The 24,294-nt window shown below is 35.4% G+C and overlaps 1 protein-coding gene across 1 annotated transcript in view; it reads left to right on the top strand.

Moving 5' to 3' along the window:
- LOC105203006 overlaps positions 1-24,294 on the top strand; it is a 55,833-nt gene that overhangs the window by 26,887 nt on the left and 4,652 nt on the right. Inside the window, exons 3-4 of the mRNA XM_026141068.2 lie at positions 8,388-8,512; positions 17,769-17,877. Of these exons, the coding sequence (XP_025996853.1) occupies positions 8,388-8,512; positions 17,769-17,877 (234 nt within the window). The remainder of the gene's footprint in view (positions 1-8,387; positions 8,513-17,768; positions 17,878-24,294) is intronic.

Here is a 24,294-nt window from a genome sequence, read left to right on the forward strand (position 1 = left end):
CCGCTCGGCGGGGAAAATTCAATACACCGTGCACCGTAAACAATTCGCGATATATTCCTTTACCTTATTACGCATTTTTGGAAACCAATAAATCTTCGCGATATTGCCGATAACTTTATTAATGGTAACATATCCGATGTCATCGTGGCACGTTCTAATCACATTCGATTTCATCGACTGCGGTACGTAAAATAATAATTCTTTATTCTTATGTTTTCTATAAACGAGACCATCGCGTAACTTGTAGTGTTTTACATCCCTCTCCTCAAGTCGTTTACGAATCTTTATAATCTCGGCATCCCGGTCTTGACAAATAGATAAGGTACGCTCAAACGTACTACTCTCGAGTACTAATACGCTGTGACAACGACTAAGCGCATCTACATGAGTCATTCGCTTCCCGGGCCGATGCATTATTTCATAATCATAATTCTGTAAAAACAATGCCCAACGGGATATTTGCGAATTCACATCCTTCTTGTTCAGTGTTAGGCGAAAACTATGACAGGCGGTGACGATCTTAAATTTTTGCCTTGTCAAGTAAATGTAGAATCTCTTTAATACGTACACCGCTGCTAAACACTTTAGTTCAAAGCTGTGATACTTGACCTCAGTGGGAGTGGTTTGCTGGCTCCAAAAAGAATAGGTTTCCACCTACCATTACTCTGCTTTTGTAGTAGAATAGCGTCAAACCCACTGGAACTGGCATCACAATGTAACTCCGTCTCGGCAGCCGGTGAATAGATTGCAAGGACGGGTTTACTCGCTAAGTATTGCTTCAAGCGTTTCGAACGCTTCATGCTCTGCGACGCCAAAAGTAAATGTGGGATTCTTCTTAATCAATTGATGTAACGGTCTAGCCAACAGTGAGAAATTAGGGACAAATCTGCGAAAGTAACTTGCAAGACCAATAAAACGATGTACTTCTTTTACTTTTCTCGGAATCGGATAATTCAGTATTGATTCGATATTTTCGTCGCTCGGTCGTATCCCGTGTGCATTTACACAATATCCAAAATACTTCATCTCGGTCTGAGCCAAATAACATTTATCTATTCTAAATAGTAAATGATTCTTGCCGGCTAACTTAAATAATTCAGCCAGAATCATTAGATGCTCGTCCATACTCTCCGTAGCGACCAAAATATCGTCTAAGTATAATATTATTTTATTACTAGTTTCTCAAACACGGCGTGTATAAAACGCTGAAATACGCGCGGAGTATTCGTCAATCCGAAAGACATTTGTAAGTACTCGTACTGTCCAATCGAAGTTACGAAAAACGTAAACTTTATTGATGCCTCATGCATTTTAACGTGATGGAATCCATCCTTTAAATCCAACACGGTGAAATATTTTTTATTTTGCAAACGATAAATATTATCATCTATGAGCTCGGTTGGAAAATTATCGCGCACCGTTATTTTATTTAACACGGAAATCAACGCAGAGTCTGAGATCACCGGTCTTCTTTCGTACCAAAACTATAGGGCTCGCGTACGGCGAATTATTCGCACAAATAATTTTTCTCCAACAGCTTATCTAGAATTTTTCGCAACGCGTCTTTGTCTGCAAACGACAATCTTCGAGAGCGCGAACTTATCGGTTGACTGTGTTTCAAAACAATGCTCATTTCGAAATCAGCCCCACTTTTTTCCGCTTGTAAACTCCGGAGGTAACACGACTCGTATATTTTGCGGATTTTAACACTTTGGTCTTTATCTATAGCTGGATTGATTTGCAACTCGTCGCACATGCTACTCGAACGTTCGGTGGCCGCAACACTTAATATTTGCATAACGCTCGTTTTCTCTACCTTCTCGACTTTAACATCCCCGAGTGTAACACATAATAACGGACAGGCTAGGAAATCTCTATCTAAGAGTACTTTAAATGCCATTGTATTATCGGATACGGTGTAGAATTTTATTTTTGTGCGCACGCTTTGTATTTCCACATTGCCGTGAAATATACTAAAATATTAAGTCGCGAGCCATTTATACCGCAAAATTGATTGACGTCCTCGCTTACCGGATAGCAAACTTTGTTTCTGACGACGCTGTTTCGAATAATGCTAATCGGCAAACCTGAGTCAATTATCGCGTCTATCACGTAAACGTTTACATTACCATATATTCCGCTCAGACTTATTTTTAACGGGACCATATACGGGTTTCGGAGAGCAGCGGGTTGGATCACGTCCGTCGATGCAGTCTGCGCCGATCCTGTTCCCGTCCCCGACGTTGCAGGATATTTCCGCTCGGGACAATCTCTCGCCATGTGTTCCGCCGAACCACAGAAAAAACAAACCCTCTTTACTCCTGGTATTGCCCGTCGCCTGCAGTGTGTAGCAACGTGTCTCACCTCATGGCACTTGTAACATTGCACAGTTTTTCCTCCTGCCGTCGACACCTCCGTCTTTGGGCCAGGCGCTCTAGGAACTTCCTTTCCCTGCTTGAGATCGCCCTGGGTCTTGGAATTAGGAGTCAGTTTCTTGAAAGCCTTCAACAACTTTTTTCTCTATGGGAAGTCCAACAGACGCGCCTGCTTTTGTAACTGCTTATCAGTGATACCACGATATAATCGAGAAGCTCCTGTTCCGCGATCGGCACTTGATTGGCGAGAATCACTTTTTTGTGATAGTAATCGCAGAATTTCTCGTTCGGTTTCCATGTGCGGGTCTCAAACACCCTCCGAAACTGCAGCATTCCCGGGTGCAAATGAAACATTCGTGTCATTTCTTCCAACAGATCATCGACGCCCAACGTCAAATATTCCGCTTTTGAGTACAACCATGAGAGGACTTGCCCTTTCAACCTCATGCTTATTAAAACCCTGGTGGAATCTTCGTCCAGTCGACAGGCGTTCCTTAGTAGATCTAATTGTTGTTTCCATTTCCAGAACGTGTTTTCAGACGCATCAAATTCGAGCAAAAGATCTTTAATACTACGCAGCTCACGCTGCCCGTGATTGTCAGATCCTCCCGGTAATAACGGCACAGTCCCTTGGGTACCAATACATTGTCTCGAACACCGACAGGCTCATCCGTTGCCTCTGGAGGAACAGTCGACAACGAGGTGCCCTCCGCTCTCGCGTTTCGTTTTGCTCCTCGCTCAAAATCATCCAGATATCAAGACCCAGTTTATTCAGTTGCTGAATGAGTTCCAACTTTGTTCCTTTGGTCGGCAGTCCTTGCTCTCGCAGAGCATCCTTCAGCTCGACCACAGAAAAATCGTTTCCTCCTAATGGTTTCATGATGATTCAATACACAGTCTCACTGCAGAACGCCGACACAACAGTGCTCATACAGAACAATAACGAACCACTGATACTCAAATATTTTGCACACAGCCAAAATAATTCGCGCGTAACTCACACAGAGTATAGCGTACCCGTCGTATCTTTAACTGAACGTCGCGTAACTACTTGTCACACTCAATTTAGCACATTAACTTGAGCCATTTCACTTAGGCATAATCCGACTTCTGATAAATACTGTGGGGGTTTGCACAGTAAAAATGGTTTATTAAAAGAATAAAATACAAGTTGTCAGGACACAAGCCTCTCCGCATAAACTGCGGATAAAGACTGAGGATCCACGGGTTCGCACTTAGGTCCGTGGCTCGCTCGGAAAAGGATTTCTGGTCGCAAAAAATCTCGCACTGCTCGGAGGTAGTCTTGAGAGTTTTCCACGACCGTTTTCTTTTTTATTGCTATCAGATGCTCTCTTATTACTATCACATTGCCCACTTGGTAACAATGCAAAAGATGCCTCGCTTGGCAACAACGGAAAATATATATAAGCCTAAAAATTTTTTTTTTAATGAAAGTTCAGAATCTCAGAACTGTGATTGCACAATTGGCATTGCCGAAAAATAATTTATTGTGAAGTTATAAAGAAAAAACCATTAAACGAAAATGAGAAATTGGTCAAAAATCCACTTTTCTTTCAAAAAATCATATCTTTGCAACAAAAAACTTTTAAGGATTTTCAAATACGGCGTTTTAAAGTTAAAGATTCATATTAAAAAAAAAATTGTATTAGGAGTATAAATAAGTTTCCGCCGTTTTTTATCAAAAATTGGGCATTTATTGTGAAAGAACGGTACCTAATGTTTTATTCGAAGTATTGTCCATCGCTAGCCACTAGTTTTTCCCATCTTTCTGGTAGCATACGGATACCGCGTCGGAAGAATGCTTCATCTTTTGAAGCTATCCACAAATCGATCCAATTTTTTGTATCTTCATATGATGTGAAGTGTTGCTCAAATAGGCCATGCACCATCGATCGAAACAAGTAGTAATCAGAAGGAGCAATGTCTGGTGAATACGGCGGGTGGGGTAAAACTTCCCAATTGAGTGTTTCCAGGTAGGTTTTGACCGGCGCCGCAACATGTGGACGAGCATTATCATGCAGAAGAATAACTTTGTCGTGTCTGGAGTAGTAGTGGGCACGTTTTTCCTTGAGTACTCCGCTCAATCTCATCAATTGTGTTCGGTAGAGAGCCCTAGGTTTCATTCGGTTTGAGCAACTTATAATACACGACACCAAGCTGATCCCACCAAATACACAACATGAGCTTTTTTCCATGAATGTTCGGCTTGGCTGTCGATGTTGAAGCATGGCCATGATTTCTTCTTCTTTGGGTTATCGTAGTGGATCCATTTTTCATTACCAGTGACTATACGATGCAAAAAACCCTTTCGTTTATGCCTGGCAAGCAGCATTTCACATGTGAAAAATCGGCGTTCAACGGCTTCATTTCATATGGAACTCAGTTTCCTTGTTTTTGAATCATTCCCAATGATTTTAAGCGATGTGAAATTGCTGGTTGAGTCATTCCTAATGTAAGTGCAAGTGCTTCTTGCGTTTGGCACGAATCTTCATCTAATAATGTTTCCAATTCCGTGTCTTCGTACACTTTCGGCCTTCCGCTACGTTCTTTGTCTTCGACGTCAAATTCACCGTTCTTAAACTTGTGAAACCACTCACGGCAACTTCTCTCACTTAAGGCAGCCTCACCATATGCTTCTACAAGCAATCGATGCGCCTCGGCTGCAGATTCCTTCAAATTAAAGAAGTAAATCAAAAGCTCCCGCAAATGACGCTTATTCGGCTCAAAACTCGACATTTTCGCACGAAAAAAGATATATGATGCTGATAGAAAATCGCTAATATTTTAAGGTTATGTTGTTGCCAGATGTCCAACCTTACGATATAACGTTTTACAACAGACAATTTCAACCATAACATACTAGTGGCGCCATTTTTTGTAAAACGGCGGAAACTTATTTATACTCCTAATATTATTGTAAAATTGTCATTTCTTAAAAAATGTACTCATGTAACAAGGCGAATGAGGTATTTTTGATTAAATCGTGTCTAAAATTGAAAATTGATGTATTTCATGATATATTTCGGAAAAACTCTTTTTTTTACAGCATTTTCTAGTATTCTAACTTTAGACAGAGTATACGAGTTATGCGAGTAACATCTGCGAACCGACCTGTTCGAACGTATTTCGTCCAGCTTTTTTAAAATAATCACAAAAAAAGTTTCACTTACACACTATATGGGTTGCATTGACCCTAACAAAACTTTGCTGCCGTGCTGTTCAAATTTTAGTCGACCAAAAAGGTAGATCAATCATATCAATCGAAAGAGGAGATTTTAAACATTTTTTATGTCTTGGTCCAAACCTCCTATCTCATTCCGTCTTCACACAGGAAATGTTCAAAACTTCATATGGATTTTTTCAGACCCACTTACGTGTTTAAGGGTTAAATATGAATCAACTGACCCTGACCGGACATCTGTTTTATTTCAATCACTTTATGAATAAAAATTACGTTTATTACTCAAAATAATATATCATATGTTTGCAAAAGACTTTAGTCTAATTAGTAACACGTAACTTAACATTATATATTGACGCTAAAAAATATTAATATAAAATTTCGAGAATCTCAAAAATTCATTTTGCTACTGTTAAATTGGTTTTATATATATTTTTTTAATGTTAATCTGATTTTAGTGAAACTTAGAAAAAAGTATCTCTATTCTAAAAAAATGTTTTGCGATTTTTTATTTACTGTTTATTTCAAGATAAATACTAAAAAAGAACACATATCCCATACGCCCCTGGTGTCATTTGGCCCTGGTTTCCCCTAAAGCAAATTACTTCGTTTTGGATAACGTTACCTAAATATGTAGCATTATTTTTATTTTTTTTCTACCGTATTCTAAGAATATGTGCTGATATTATTGGGCAAACTGAGAAATAATTTCTAAAGCTTAAAAGCTATAAAACCGCTCCAAACCGTCCAGACGACCACCTATCGGACGGTAAATATCGGCACATAGCGCCTAATAAAAGCACCAATACACAGACGGGGGGATTTAAACGCATCCGTACGTTGAACACCTCTGCGCGCATGCGCTCTCGCTCTGTCACCGTCCGCTGCCACGCGGCCCGTCTCGAGTACCCAAGATTGAGTGGCGGAAATTCTGGCTCTGTACAACTTCCAACCGGACGGGGTCCGGACCAGGATCCGATAGCGCACGGTGCGATAACCCACCAATCAATCATCTTGACTTATCTAACCCAACCAACGAAAAAACTCTAGGCATCGGCCGCTGTGAGTGATGGTGTTTTATCGGTCTCGTGTGCTATCGGGATTCGCCCCTTCCAACCGTATGCCGCACATTCCTTTCTATCGACTCTTGAATATAAAAAGCCGAGATTTCTTGGAAGCCAAGTTATTGTTTCCGATTGTCCTGTCAAGAAGAAGCCATCCAGGTCGAAAAAAGATCAAGCGCTTTGGTCACTTGACATTCGACTGCTCTGATCCCGCTCCTACTGATCCGACGCCGCGCATTTGCACTGGGCTCAAGACATCTTGGGCCCAACCAAGCTACTTGTGGCCACAATCGAAAGCCGATTATTACTCCATTCGCGAGTCTGAAACTACCACGCGTGAGGGGGTACGGTGTTCCGTGCCTCTACCAAGCGCACTTGGCGCGGGGTAGTGTCACCCGATGATTATTAAATGGTCTTAACCGACTCGCAACAGACCGCGAAATTGACGTAAAACCACGGATCCGTGCATTGCACCGCATTTCCGCTGCGCTCCGCTCCGCACCGCGCCACGCCACTGAACGATTGTTCGTCCGTAACAATAGGCCATTAATAACGCGAATCCCCCGAGCGTCGCCAGCTCGCACACTTCCTTGTAAATACTCGCGAATTCGGCGAAATCTGTCTTGCCGTCTGTAAATATACTTTGTCCGTTTCGTTTTCGACTATGTTTCATTGTTCGCGTTCGTCTATTTATGTCTGCTGTGTATGGCAAACACAGTATGTCACGTGCGCATGTGTTTGCGTGGAATAAACGAATTCGAGAAATTTGTTTATTCCACGCAACACACATGCACGTGACATACTGTGTTCGCCATACACAGCAGACATTTCGGTATGAATTGCACTTTCTGACATCCCTTCCGCAGTCAAAAACCCCGCTGTTCTTTTTTCCCGACCTCGATAGTGGCAGTCGCCCGGGTGAACTATGCAAAATGCACCCCGTCTAGAAACGGTTCTGACCGAATCGCTTTCCTCTCTCCCGCTTGAACCTTTTCCATTGCAAGTTAAATCCGTACAGAGAAAATCGGTATATTACAAAATCATAGAGATTCGATTTAATATGATCGATTCGACATAAAAATTTTACATTCAAATTTTGAATATGCTATTAAAGATTCAATTTAATTCAACCTCACTACTTGATTCATATCCTTATGAACTAGGTAAATTTTAGTAGTTTGTGATTATGTAGTCCTTCCTTCTAGTAACGTATTGTCCATAAATGTCATAAAAATAATTTGAATTAGTTTTATACATCTTTTGGACATTTTTGCACCATCCACTATAAACTAAAACAACAACTCTGTATTGTTTTTATAAACAAACATTGTATACAATAATGCATTATATATACTCAAAACGTACATATAGTAGCATCAATTTCTATCTTAAAAATTTGATGTAATGAAATTTTTCAATAACTTTAATACTTTTATGCAGTATAGCTAGAAGAATTATAATTCAAAAATCATATAATTTTATTTTAAAAAGTGACGATGACTTTAAAATCTCAAAAAGCGTGACATAGAGAAAAATTTTTTATTTATTACATTATTTGTCCTATTAAATAAATTTTTTCCTGTAATACTTTGTCATGTCGTAAAAGATAAGAGTATTATCCTGGATAATTGAGATAGAAGAAACGCCCTGTATATTTAAATATTAAAATTTTTTGTATATATTTCTAGGATGTATATTCTTATATTCTAAATACATAATTTTTGAAAATTTTACACAACTTTTTAGAGGAATTAGGTACTTCATTGAAAGAGTGGGCCGAATTAAAGGACGAAGATATCAATGAAATGACTAAACAATCTCTTATGAAATACGTTAATTTCCTGGCTTGTATGATGGAGAAGAATGAAATGGTAATAATTTATGATAATTGTTATACTAATAAGTAATTATTAAGCATACAAAATATTTTGATACAGTCATTAAATCGTTATTTAAACGTTTAATTATATAATCATTAAATTTTTCACTGAATATTTTTATTGAAATACATGTTGAATGTTATGTTCCTATTTCTTAATACAATTTTAACCCGTAATGGTTACACTTTCAAATAATAATGTAACAGTCACATGGAGTTTACTGGACCCCCCAGCACAAAATTAGTCGCTATTTGCCAGCTTTTTGATATTTTGTTACAAAAATTTTACTAGACATACCTTGAGTTCTATTCTTTATCATTCAATAATTTTTTTTAAATTAGAATTTAACACAATGAAAAAATTCAAATTAAAGTTTGCAAAATTTGACTTTTTTACAAAAATATTCATAAAATTTTTAATTTTTGAGATAATTCAACAAAAATTTAGGGGTGTATTCTAAAGATAGTATACTTTTAGATAAAAATTAGTTTCATAAAAGGTTGTTCGAATTTAGATGGTCTGTGTACCCTTAAAGTTAACGTGGTCTCCAAAAGATCCCGGGTGACCATTACGGGTTAAAAAATTAATTTTAATATTTTTATATTTAAACTTTACAGTTTTCTTATAACACACATTTTCAGTTTAATGTTTCAAAATATACAACGTATTAAGAACATAAGATCCAAGTTATTGCAAAACTATAAAATTTGTAAGAAACAAATCAACAAATTTGTAAGACACAATTTCTCCTAAATTTTTATTTTAATTCTAATCACACTTATTTTTAGTTACTTTCCGTGCCATACCGTGATCTATACCTCACATCTTAAAAATATAACATCATCATGCTATATTTTTGAACTAAATGCTTATTTTTTAGCATAGCTTTTGCAAAGCCCATAAAACCCCATAAAATCTCTAAATGATCAACAAAATAGATATAAATAATTTTGAATCCTCAAAAATCAACCGTATCATTGTTGATTATGATTAATTACGGTTATACGAGCAAACAATCACGAGTATATATTGTGTAGAAACATTTAAACATTTAAATTTATAATTATAGACGGCTGATAAAGCTTGTTTTGACCTTTTATTACTTATTGTTTTAATAATATGCGAAGAACCTTTGTGATTATTGTAAAAATATATTCTTAACGTTATATAAAATAAAAATGTTATTTAAAGCAAAAAAATTCGTGAATTGGTTGATTAATATTACTTGACTTCTGCGTGTACAGGAACAGCTACTTAAGTGATGATCCATGAACACTTTATGTTAATACAATACATTCTATATTCCACTGATAAATCACTTTAATAATACGTGTTGTCAAAAAGATAAAAGATATAATTAAAACCAATTTTTTATAAATATGTATAAAGTTATAGATTTTTTTTATTTTTACGTATGAAGAATGACATCAATTGCAGAATAATTTTTTTGTTATTCATTTACAATATATCGTTTAGTAGAACATTCAAATAAGAACACAATCAAAGAGAAAAAATCGATATGATACAATAATTAAATGTGACAAAATTTTATTGGTTTATTTTAAAACGTTATTCCAAATAAACAATTAATGTTAAATAAGTGTTAGATAAATGTTTCTTTTAACCAATATTTTAAATGTATAATTAATATAAAATAAATGTTCATTAATGTTAAATAAATGTTAAAAAGTCTTTTATTTGCTTACGCTTTTGCTTAAAGGTTTTTACACACTACTACAATTAACATACTTCAGAATCAACTAGTAAACTCAAAATTTGTAATTTCTATAGAATCACGTACACATAAGCTTTTTGGGATTTAACCTGAATGTTATATGGTTTAATTAAAAAATGGAGCGTCAACTCTTAGTGGAGATAAGCAATAAAATTTGGAGATTGACACTAAAGCATTTAGAGGGACTACTCTGAAAGTTTCAAGTTTAATATCAAAACTAAGAATCAATACGCAAACTTGAGAGTGGACATCATTTGATATCTGTCCTGATTGTTTAAAGATCAATCCAAAAATTTTGAGTGTTAACACATAACTTTTGAGGGTAATCTTCAAATATGGTAGTCAACCCTCAAATTTAAAAGTTAATCTTTAATGTTTGAAGAGTTTTTTTCATGAGGGAAGAATCGATAAAAAGTAAGATAAAAATGGATAAACAAAAATCAAATCAAAAGCACTTTATTTTTGTGGATATTACGAACAAGAAAACACTGTAGTAAAATATTAATATACAAATGAATGTATTTGTTAATAAAGGTATTGGACTCTGCGCGTGCAGTTCCAAGTAATGTTCCATGGTCCACGTAAGAACGAAAGTAATATTTATTCAAATGACGGCTTAATTCTTGGTATTTTTCTTTAGAGGATAGGTATAATACAAAGTGTTGATTACTTCTTTTTAAAAATTTACAAGTTTATTCTTAAAATATCTCTGAACGAAAAGCGAACGATGTCTAATTCTTAATACATGTTATCGAGACGAGGAGACTTAAAGAGTAATGAATATCTCTGTGAACGAAAGATCTCTTGCCTCTTAGTTTTGATAGAAGAGAAACCGTAAAGGTTCCCGAATTTACAAAATTCACCAATTGATTTGATGTAATTTGTACTTAACGCTTAGATAATTATTCAAAAAATAAGACAAGACGATCGAAAGTCGTCTCCATATACATGGTGCGTTCCATAAGTAATGCGACTAATTTTTTCCTGACGCGACGATACACCGCAGCGTGTTCTAACCTGTTGGGAAAGGTGGAGGGGAGTGTTAACTTCAAAATGCGCCCGGTCTCGGTCGCTTCCGAGCAGCAGGAGAGTCAGGACGTGCATTCCCGTGAACCGCGTTTGAGGTTAACGTAACACGGCGCGATGGATCGTACTGTGGAGCAACGTTACGCTATCAAATTCTGCGTTAAACTTGGAAAGTCCGCCACCGAAACGTTGTCATTAATTCAGCAGGCCTTTGGGAGTGATTGCTTGTCAAAATCACAAGTTTTCCGATGGCACAAGTCGTTCAAGGAGGGCCGAGAGGAAGTCACCGACGAACCCCGCATTGGACGTCCATCAACCTCCCGAATTGACGAAAATGTGACGCGTGTGCGTGATTGTTTAAATTTTGACAGACGGTTGAGCCTTCAATTGATAGCAGAAACTCTTAACATTACGAAAACAACAGTTTTTCGTATTGTAACCGACGATTTAAACATGAAAAAGGTGTGCGCCAAACTGGTCCCTAAAGTGTTGACCGACGAACAAAAGAACATGCGAGTGCTTCGATGCCAAGAACTCTTGGAAATGTGTGAAAATGATCCTAATTTTTTAAACTCAGTTATCACCGGTGATGAGTCGTGGATTTTTGAGTACGACCCGGAGACAAAAAGACAGAGTTCAGAGTGGCACACTCCATCGTCGCCCCGCCCCAAGAAGGCACGCATGAGCAAATCCAGAATCAAAACCATGCTCATTGTCTTCTTTGACGTCAGAGGCATTGTTCACCATGAATTCGTACCTACAGGGACCACTGTGAACGCAGCTTTCTACTTGGAAGTGCTAAAAAAATTGAAAAAAAGGGTCACACGTTGCCGAAGCGACATCAAGAACGCGTGGAAGCTGCATCATGACAACGCGCCAAGCCACAGCGCCTTCGTTGTCAACGATTTCCTGGCCAAGACCCACACCCCATTGGTTTCCCAGCCTCCCTACAGTCCCGACCTGGCACCCGCAGACTTTTTTTTGTTTCCTTGTTTAAAACAAGGCCTGAAAGGAAAACATTGGGTCACAATTACAAACATCCAGGCACATGTGACATCGGCTCTAAAGGACATCCCGGAGAAGGCCTTTCAGGATGCCTTCCAGGCCTGGAAGCATCGCCTCCAAAAATGTATCGATGCGGGAGGGTGCTATTTTGAAGATTTCTAACCATTGGTACAAATATATTCAATAAATAGTTTTTTATGAATTTGGTCGCATTACTTATGGAACGCACCATGTAAACACGGACTTGTCAATACAATACAATGTCGTTGTAAAGAATTTTCAATCCATAATAAATAAGAAACAATATTAGAAGCGGTAATAAACGGTATACAAAACTCGCTAGCTCACTGTGTTTCTGCGCTCAACTTGATGACTCTCTAGAAAGTAACGCTCGTAAGATAAATGGTCGTCCTATTAATTGTTTTTGAAAACGCGTATTTCGACTGCTGCTGTCACAAGCGAGAGCATATAGTATATAGTAACCGAAATATAAGCTGATATTCATAAGTCGATTATTATTTCAAATCCGCCTTTAGAAATGTCTTAAGATACTAATATCTCAGCTATGCTAACATCTTACGAGACAGCTTGATCGGCGCAAGACTCTACCACACCTCTTAAGATTCTTATCAATTGATACGAATATAATACACAAATCGGTCTCGTACACTATGCTTTTATTATTATCTCTTAAATTGTGACCCGTTTACAAACGTAATTTAAGTGTTTATGAATATATTATAATACTGTGATCATGACACCAGCGTCTAAGAGACACATTTTCCAACAGAACACTATTTGATAGCGTTATGCACTTATAAATAAATACACGGCGCGATCTCGCATGTTCTTCGCGCGTAAAACGATACCGTGTCATTTGAAACTACGTATGATGTTTGCTTTTTACTTTCGTTGCCCGGTTTGTTGTTCTCTCGCTTGTCGTGTCAAGCGGTGAGACAGCGTATGTAGGCGAGCGCTTCATGTGTCGAAAATGTGAAAGGGAGAATTCCTGAGATGATGACCATTTCTGTAGGCCAGTGTAAGCGATGACGTATCTTACATTAAAATTTCAAAAAATCTGAACTTTTTTGTTCAAGATTTTTTTCCGCTTGTAGAGCACGGAAAGAAAAAATTAAAATATTTTTAAAATTAGGAAATAATGAGCTTAAGAGCCACGCAGGATGTTAAACGCAATAAATAAGTCCAACATAAATCCACGATAATGCAAACGTTTCGAACTTTAATGACGGTTTTCCTCAATAAAAATTATAACAGTGTATCAAACACATATAAAAATCGCACAAATTACAATATGAATTTATCAAATTAAACAAATAAAAGTAAAAAATAAATTGAGTTACCAAACAAATAGAAACTGTGAGATACCGCGATGTACATCTTCCTTCAAGGTCTTATTACAATAAACATCTTCACGGAACGTGTCCCAAGACAAGAGTTTTGGAAAAACGGCATGACTTGAATGCTGACCAATAAACAAGAAGTAATATTGAAATGAAAAGTTATAAGATTGTAACCGACAACAATAAAAAAAAATATAATTTAACAAGATAAAAGAAAATAAATAAGAATAATATAAGAATAAATAAAAAAGGCTGTACAAGTCATGAATTAAAATTGTAAAAAAGAAAATTATGAAAACAAAAAATTATAGATATAATAGGAACTAAAAATTGAAAATAGCCCTAAGCTCCAAAACTCATGTCTTAACCTTATGGATATTACATCTTGGAAAGTTCGGTTACGAATAATGTGGACCGAACGAAATAGTCTCGGTAGACTGAACGCAAAAATTGAAGGATAACGAACTTAAGAAGGGGAAGTACGCTCAAGAATAGGAAGATACGTATTCGAGAGGAGTTCGGTATCACTTTGTTTGTTGAGTCCATGCAATTGTTTTTTAATGTGTAACATTTCGAATATAGATCTTTTAACATAAGATGACTCCTTGTCTAAAATTTCCACGTTCTTCCAATCAAAATCGTGGTTCTCTTCAATACCGTGTAACGAAATAACTGAGGGAGAACTGGTTTTCCTAATATCCGCTTTATATTCACTGACTCTTGTTTTTAATTGATGTTTTGTCTGTTCCACATAAGAAGATTTGCAGCCTTTACAATTAATTTTATAAACAACGTCATTACACGAAAGACGCTCTATATTGTCTTTGCTAGTAGTTATAAATCTGTTTAATTTAGCGGGGATCGCGTTATCGAGTATTCTTGACACTTTCAATTCTATGCATGACCGTTTACAATTTACTATGGAAAGAGAGAGCGAAGGAAGAATTAGTTTTCTTGATGTCATGTTAGTAAAAGTTAATAATCATTTTCGATCAGTATCACAAACTAACTTTCTCGGGAAGATACTTAAATTTTTTCTCACATCATCCCATGCCATAAACAGGGTGTTATTTTTGGTATGGTCAATAAATTAGTTTTATTATTACATCCTTAATTTCATCGTAAAAACTGCATAATTTTAGTTAATATTTTATTGAAAAATAACTATCCTTTAAACTTTATCTTTGCTATGATTTATTTTAGACTTAAATACCTTTTATATAAAGATGATACCTGTGTTAAGGATAAATATGTGAGAAGATTTTTCATGATCCCTTACATCGAGTCGGTATCTGAGAAATTTTCGTTTTTCTCGTGTAAGTTTTATTGTAGTGTCGTGTTCACGATCCCTGCTAAATTAAACAGATAACTACTGGCAAAGACAATATAGAGCATCTTTCTTGTAATGACGTTGTTTATAAAATTAATTGTAATGACTGCGAGTCTTCTTATGTGGGACAGACAAAACATCAATTAAAAACAAAAGTCAGTGAACATAAAGCGGATATTAGGAAAGCCAGTTCTCCCTCAGTTATTTTGTTACACCGTATTGAAGAGAACCACGATTTTGATTGGGAGAACGTGGAAATTTTAGACAAGGAGCAATCTTTTTTATGTTAAAAGATCTATATCCGAAATGTAACACATTAAAAAACAATTGCATGGACTCAACAAATAAAGTGATACCAAACTTCTCTCGGATGCGTATCTTCCTATTCTTGAGCGTATTTCCCCTTCTTAAGTTCGTCATCCCTCCTTCGATTCTTGCGTTCGGTCCGCCGAGACTATCTCATTCGGTCCGCATTATTTGTAACTGAACTTTCCAAGATGTAATATTCACAAGGTTAAGACACAAGTTTTGGAGCTTAGTGATATTTTCAATTCTTAGTTTCTATCATATCTACGGAATGTTTGTTAATGGTTGTCTCACGTTTTACCGTAGGAGCACGCATTTTTAATTTCTAATATAGTAATATGTTATAGCAATTTCGGCTGAGGCGCACCGGTGTGCCATCTTACCGGTGGCACACAAACTGGCTCTGACTATTTTCTTAGGTCCACTTTGTGTACACCCAATGTGCACTTGTGAGGTGTATCGAGTCCAGACAAACATTTGGCACTATTGAGGGACTGCATTATTTGACTAGCCAAGAACAAAAGTTGCATCGACACCTGAATGTGCAACCGGTGTGCCCCAGCTAAAATCGCTATTAGAAATACATATCCGTCGGTAAATCATATGCCTATAACAAAACGTGGGGACAACCATTAACGAACACTCTGTATAATTTTTTGATTTCATATTTTCCTTTTTACAATTTTAATGCATGACTTGTACAGCCTTTTGTATTTATTCCTATATCATTCTTATTTATTTTCTTTTATCTTGTTAAATTATATTTTTTCTTATTGTTGTCGGTTACAATCTTATAATTTTTTCATTTCAATATTACCTCTTGTTTATTGGTTAGCAATCAAGTCATGCCGTATTTCCGAAACTCTTGTCTTGGGACACGTTCCGTAAAGATGTTTATTGTAATAAGACCTTGAAGGAAGATGTACATTGCGGTATCTTACAGTTTCTATTTGTTTGTGAACTTGATTTATTTTTGACTTGTATTTGTTTAATTTGATAAATTCATATTGGTAATTTGTACGATTTTGATATGTGTTTTATAGACTATTACAATTTGTACTGAGCATCATTAAAGATTGAAACGTTTGCATTATTGTGGATTTATGTTGGATTTATTTTATTTATTGCGTTTAACATCCTGCGTGGCTCTTAATCTTACTATTTCCTAATTTTAATTAATATATATGAGTTAACTTTTGTTTATATTGTTTTAAAATATTTTTCTTATACAATTTTCACCTAAGCTATCGATTGAGATCACTCACAACTTGATTGATTTAGCCATAGTTGAAATCCAATCTCAGGTGCTCGGAAGTTGTCGGCTCGCGTAAAGAGATGCCAGGCGGTCTCGCATTCGTTCCTCGCGCTGTGCTTTCACTTGACGCGAGACAATACCGCATCTCTTGGTAAAGTGCACACTACATAAATGAGAGGTAGATACTAAAGGAGTCATTATACTTTAGAAGCGTAAGAGGCTAAAGACGAAGACAAAGTTCATCTCTTGAAATGATTAACAAATTTAATAAATTTGATAAATTTTTTTCATTTATACCCCTCACAAATAAAAGTCTAATGCTACTTACATATATATCAAGAATATATTAACATTTGATTGATCAATATTTTGTAATAAAACTAAGTAAAAATGTTTCTTACAGATTTTATATTTTTGTTATACAGTTCGATAATGATTGTGTCAACGTTTTACCGTCAGAGATGATTTACCGATATGAACTTGTACTTTACTAAACGCTCCTTAGATGACAGCTGCTTCGGTCGAGCGCGCAAACGCGCTCGAGCAGAACCGAGTGACATGTACAGGCACCAGGTGAAAATTTTTCTCAGATTCTTTTTGTATAATTTTTCAGAACATCCGTATAATTTTTTATGAAACGTTATAAAATCTATAAAATTACAAAAGTATTGTTAAAAAATTGTGAGATGAGAAATCTCAGAATATTTCAGAATTCACAAGTATGAAAAGTTCTAAGAGAAGATGTAGATTTTACCTGGCGCTTGTACGTGTCACTCGGTCCTGCTCGAGCGCATTCGCGTGCTTGACCGAAGCAGCTGTTATCTAAGGAGCGTTTAGTAAACTAGTTCATATTGGTAGGTCATTTCTGACGGTAAAACGTTGACACAACCATTATCGAACACCCTGTATGTTTCAGCTATGTATTAATACTTTTAAATAAGATATTGTAGAACCTACATTTATATAATAGTATTTCATATATTTTAACTCGTAAAATATATTATTAAAGTGCAGAAAATCCAGCTAAAGAGTCTTATAATAAATATATTCTCAATCATAATATACAATTTATCATACATATTAAATTATAAAAAAAAAGTAAAATATTTTGTTCAATATAAGTTTAATAAAAATTGAATAAAACATTGGCAATAAAAGATTGTTTTAAATATATATTCAAAAACAATGCGTTAACGATCATAATGTACTGCGTTTTTTGTTCACTTTAGATGATCGATTCGAAATTGGTTGTTGACAAAATCGTTGAAAGTGCTCAAAATGACAAGGATCTCTTACCACCTGTACCAAAGGAAGTTCTAACGGAATGCCTGACTGCATGTAAGTAAACCGAAAATATTATACAATATGTTCTTTATCTCTCTTAAAGTAGTACATTCGCGAGAATACAATTCAAAAGTTAGGTCTTATAGTGCGTTTGGACGATAATTGCATGCCTGAAAGAAGTTAGCCTCCTATTTCTTGAATTAATGAATTTCAACAGTTATGCTGAGTTGTGCTAGATTTGTGTCACATTGTGCCCAAATATTAAAACAGAAATATGACAAAAAAATAGATTTTTTAGACTGAGCCCTTACTTTTCGAACTTCTTAAGTTTAAAATTGCACTAGAATGTGCTACGTTATGGTAATATTGTGCCAAAATATTCATATACTGATAACATTCATATATTGAAAAATGAAAAGAAATAGACGATATTGAAGACAGAGACAAAGAATTAAAAAAATATAAAAGAAGAGAGTGCAAGTGTGTGACACATACATAGCTACATTCAAACGCGTGCGCAAGCAAAACAAGTTTAGGGTCATTAAATACTACGGGAGTGACGAACCGTGAGGTCCTTATTTCTGACACAAACACACGCGCGCGCGCGCTTACACAGGCACAAAAGAATTGTAAAACCAGCTAGACAATCTCTGTGTGACACCTTAGATAATACTAAAGCCGGTTGTATATTTCAAAACCTCAAAAATTGAAAAATACTTGCTGGAAAAGTACTTTAAATATTTAAGGAAACCTGGAATTTTCGAATTATGTAAATCAAAATCTCATGATCTCTACATTTACTACTAATCTTTTTGACCATATAAATGCGAAATTAAATTTACTTTAATAGTATAGGGAAATGTGGGGTACAGTGGGACATGTTTTTATTTTTCTGTAAAAAAAATAAAAAGAAACATATTTTTCTAAATTTAAAATGTCTATTCGATAGAGAATTTTATTAGATAACTTTCTATATTTACGGAATTTCAAAATTATACTTTTTATTATATTTTTGTTCGGATTTTCCATAAAGTGAGTTTTTGGCCCTCTTAAAGAATTGTGGGGTAAAGTGCGACACACTGTGGGGTGAAATGGGATACGATGATTTTTGGCCAAATTTGACCAAAAACCAAGTAAGAATCGTCTAAAATAGAATTTGTAATGTTTTTTTAATAATTAGAGAATGAAAATATAATAGAATAATTGGTAATTATGTTGAAAAAAGGAATTAAAATTAATCCGAGTCGGAATCACAATGAAAACATGTGTAGTAGTCGCTTGAGATATTTGCACATCTCAAGTGAACTGGCCGAGCACATGTATTGTATTTGATTGAATTATTTCGACTTAACACCTTCCACATGGTATCCACATTACGCCGACAAAACAGGTTTTCTAATCTGTATAGCATCAACTTTGATGCTTGATATCTCGGTTTGCAGGGCAGACACTTTTTTCTGCCTGATTCGTTCATTTTGAGCGAAAACACGTCGAATGAGTCTAATTTCGTTAAAATTAGAGGTGAAGTAGAATCATCTAAATAATTACCAAAAGTGTTGCTTTGCCACGCGAACCGAGGTATCAAGCACCAAAGTTGACGACTATTAGGATGAGGTTAGGATACCTGTCATATTGACAAGAAGTAGCGACTTGAGCATGGGCTGTGGTGATGCACGTTAGCATGTACGTGACCTTTAGCTTTAATGACGTGTCCTTTACTCTAAAACAATGTTCCACTTCACCCTAAATCGAATGTTTCGAAATTATGATGCATATTAAAAATATGTTAGATTCGTATAAAAACTTGTTGCAGTCAGAAAACTAAACAACAAACGAGAACTTTGCATATATTTATCTTCTTCAAATTTTGGGACCTAGGCAGAAACGCGAGATTGGATAGACGTCTATTACATGTCTATTTGACCGTCTAAGGTAAGTCTATAGACGGATCTAAATAGACGTAAAAGTGTTATCTTTTAGACCTCTATATAATATGCAGGTCTAATAGACGTATGACGTACAGACAAGGTGTTTAATAGACAGATCTAATAGACATGTCTAATACCCAGGTAGAACACGGAATCATAATAATGTGCGATTAAAATCGATTTAAAAAAAAGTAATTTGAATTGATCAGGATTTCTGCACCAAATATACAGTATTAAAATCGATTGAAAAAATAAAATCGGAACTTAGATAGATTTATCAAAACAGAATACATTAACGTAAACGTAATAAATGTTTAGTTTACAAAAAAAATATTTTTTATATAATTTTCGTTAAAAAGGATTAAAAAAAGATTAGATGTAAAGTAAACATTTAATTTATGTACAAGATTAATAGCGTTTTCCACAGGGAAAACTAGTGCACACTGAGTGCGCACTCGCCGCTGGCGATTGAACGTTTCAATGCGCGCGAAGATGGTGCGCCAATGAAAAACGTTATAAATAACAATACAAATTGTTAGTTGCATGTAAAAGTATAAAATTTTATGTGCAGCAGCGTGTGTCCACACACACGTCATGTTTGAAAACAAAGAGAGCAAGTATTTGTCTTGAGGTTATAACATGTAGCTCCTCTAAAGCCTCACTGAAGTACGAGTTGGGGAGTTGACCGCGATAGCGCCTATGTACACCCATGGAATTTGATTCTGTCCATGGGAAAATTTTCTAAACTAAGAAGTCACCACTTTTTACATACTCGCAGTTCATGATTAATGTAACGACGAGAGCTTATTGGTCGTTAAGTTAATCATGAACTGTAAATATGTAGAAAGATAGCGATTTCTTAGTTTGAAAAATTTCGCTATGGACAGAATCAAATTCTATGGGTGTACGTATAGTATAACGCCTGTCGCCGCACTCGACTCACGAGAAGATCCCCGCAGTGTGGCCGCCTAGCGGCGGCGTCAGCACTCACTTGTTAAATCAATTTCAATCTCTCAATATGGCAATATCTCATCCATCGATCACAATAAAGTCACATATTTTAATTTTTATTTATAATTGTATTTTCTATTGTTTACATTATTTTAATAATATATTAAAACAATATAAGTATTTTGGAAACTATAAAGAATGATTTTGTCTATAATATAGTGTATGATTTCTTTTTTATTTTTAAATTATTTTTGAGTCATTTCTTATCGGTGACTTTTAAATTTCATTATGAATTTTGTGTTCTACCTGAATAGATGTGTGTAATAGGTAAAAAAAGGGATGTATATGTTTCATGTATGTCTCATACGTATTTAATTAATTGGGTGCATTCAGTACTACCGCTCAATAAAGCAGTTAAGTAGCAGTTGAATGTAATTGATTCTTACCTTTAGATCCAACAAATCACATTAAATTACTACTTAGCTGCTCAATAAGAGATCGTATTGAATGCACACAATTAATTAAATACGTATGAGAAATACTGTAATAATGTAACAATAAGTAATGTAACAATAAAAAAGGTATTTTAAAGTACTTTTTTCAGTGTAGTATAATATATATATATATATAATAATGAAATTGACACATTTTTCATGTAGCATAAAATATATAATAAAATCAAATATGAAATACGTAACGCAAACAAAATTCCTTTAAAATAAATTAAACCCTTGTTTTATTGTTTTGTTTTTTTGAAAATTCCTTTAAATTCATCTCTTCAAAACTTTTATTGAAAGACTCTGTTCGCGATTTCACCGCGTGACATGTCCTTCCGGCACGTCCTTCTCTTCTAAGAATCTTACGAACGACTAAATCCACTTTGAGATGGCACAAAAATACATACTCGTATTGTATAGCGCTATCAATTGTCAACCATTTTCCCGACACACAACCGACGAATACAATATTACCATCCGGGGAAAAAGCGATACTTTGTGCTTGCTCCTAAAAGATAATGAATTTTTATAGTAATTTTTAATTTTTTATTCTTTTGTATTAAAATTTATAAATTTAACACAAAAGATATAGTTAAATTATGTACCACCATTTTTTTAATAAATTAATAACACATTGAGTATAAATAACGGCGTCTTACAGGAATAATTAAAACTAAATCAAATTAAGATATAATTCGACACTATTTAACAATGTACTTTATTTATTTTCGCGATTTAGTAAATTAATTAAAATTTAGGTATTAAAATTTGTCTCAAAATATATTTGCTTTTTTTCTATGATAACGGAAGCATTTTGCTACTAGAGAGATAAATGCTATATATCCCGATGTCTTTGCTCTACACCATAGTATGACTTAAACTGTCCCACATCTACAACAATCTGTCGTGTCCCGCTATGGCAAATTGAGACAAAGTTGGATGAGCTGCAGGTCCCTAAACTTCCTCGTCATGACCAAAAGATATACAAATTTTAAGTAAAAAAGCTACAAAAATCAATAAAATTTACTAAAAAATAAGTAATTCCTTTGTAAAAACATCGATTTTTATCAGTAGTAATTCTCAAAACGCAACTATACCTACTGTTCTATATTGTGTGAATATCAATTCTTTTACCCTATGATCAGAAAGTACCGGGAATTTTTAAATAAAACAAAATAGAGTTAAATTTCAGGCAAATTTATTTTATCTCCTTCAAAATATGATCCATCTGAAGCAACACACATGTGCCAACGCTTGACCCAGTCCTCCATGCATCCCTGGTAGGCCGACGAAGGGATGGCCTTTAGTTCCCTTGTCGCATTCTCTTTGATCTCCTCGATCGACCGAAATCTCTTTCCACGAAGTGGCAACTTCAACTTGGGGAACAAAAAAAAGTCGCACGGGGCCATATCAGGTGAATACGGTGCTTGCTTGATGGTATTTACTTGATGTTTGGTCAAATAATTCAGTACAATTCGGGCTCGGTGCGATGGTGCGTTATCATCATGCAAAATCCAAGAATCCATACCCAAAACATCAACCACAATATGCTGTGCCGTTCCATATGCAATGCCAAGTTCACTAGACATCTCTCTTAAGCTGGTATGACGATTTTCAAGCACCATTTCTTTCACTTTCTTCACGTTTTCATCGGTGTTCGATGTCGATGGACATCCGGAACGAGGGAAATCTTCCACCACTGTACGACCACTTTTAAAGTCTTTATACCACTCGTATGCTCTTGTTTTTGATAGAGCAGATTCGCAAAATGCTTTTTGCAACATTTTCAGTGCATCGGCACACGAAATTTCGTTCGCAACACAAAATTTCAAACAAACTCTTTGTTCAACAAAATTATTCATGGTAAAATGCGGCAAAATGAAAAAAGTTGACTGATGTAAACAAACGCCAGGCAGACACTAATGATCGGATGGCACTAAAACCTGACAGATGTGCGTCTTAAGGTCGTACCAACATAAGAAAAAAAAATAAACCGGTTCCCGCATGCGCGGTACTTTTAAATAAAAAATTCCCGGTACTTTCTGATCATAGGGTATGTCTAATAACATAATAATACAAAATCTTATGTCTAACATTCATATTCCTAGACATTATTTTAAACGTTATTTTAGTTTAAATTTAATATTTCTAGATATTGTTTTAGATGCTTTTGAGGTCTAATAGACGTCTAATAGATGTTTATTTGATTTTGCGTTTCTGCCTGGGTGAAGACTATTAAAAATAAAAACTTTGTAAATGTTGGAAAAAACTTTAAAAAAATTGTAGTTATTATGACAGAGCAGCAAAATGTGCGTGCACGTTCATCAAAAACTAATCTAAAGTGATTTGGCTTGACGTACAATAAATGACAGTTATTGGTTGCTCTGAAATTTCACTACGTGTATCTTATAGTAGCATTGTCCCACTTTATCCTACATTCCTTTATAATACTAAAAAAGCACTCATATATATGGCTACGTCAGCATCAATCAAAAATTTCGACTTTTTTGTATCTTTTGCCGGGCCTGGGAAACAAATAATAATTTTGTTCTGCTATTAGAGGATCCCATAAACAGTTTCTAATAAATAACATAGATGTTGATTCTAGGGCAAAAATGGCCTTCATTTAACATCCTCCTTTGGCTATAAAATTATCCATATGACTTAGATAAATATTAGCAAAATTTTATTCTAAATTTATAATAAATAAAAAACTTATTATTCGCACTTGTAACAGAGGCCTCACCTCCCATTTTGATAGAATTACATTTATTCAATGTGTTTTTTAACGAAACGAAAGAATCTGACAAAAATAAGTGTCGTTCTGCTCCGTGAATTGAAATGTAATTGTTAAAGTTGACAACTCAGCTTAGAACTCAGAACAGAACTCCGTACGCCCAAAAGACTATTGACAAGTATCTACGCGCGTACTCAACCGACGCTTCCCGCGCGGCAATTTTGTCGTACACGCACATTCTCCAATATCCGCACGCACTAGCAGCATGCTCTGCTTTGTGAAACCGATTTCGAACAGTGGGGATGCTGAGCTCCGAGAGGAGCCAAAGACCCAGCAAATATCCCTAACGTCTCGAGAT

This window comes from Solenopsis invicta, chromosome 10 (assembly GCF_016802725.1).
Source record: "Solenopsis invicta isolate M01_SB chromosome 10, UNIL_Sinv_3.0, whole genome shotgun sequence".
Lineage (NCBI taxonomy): Eukaryota > Metazoa > Arthropoda > Insecta > Hymenoptera > Formicidae > Solenopsis > Solenopsis invicta.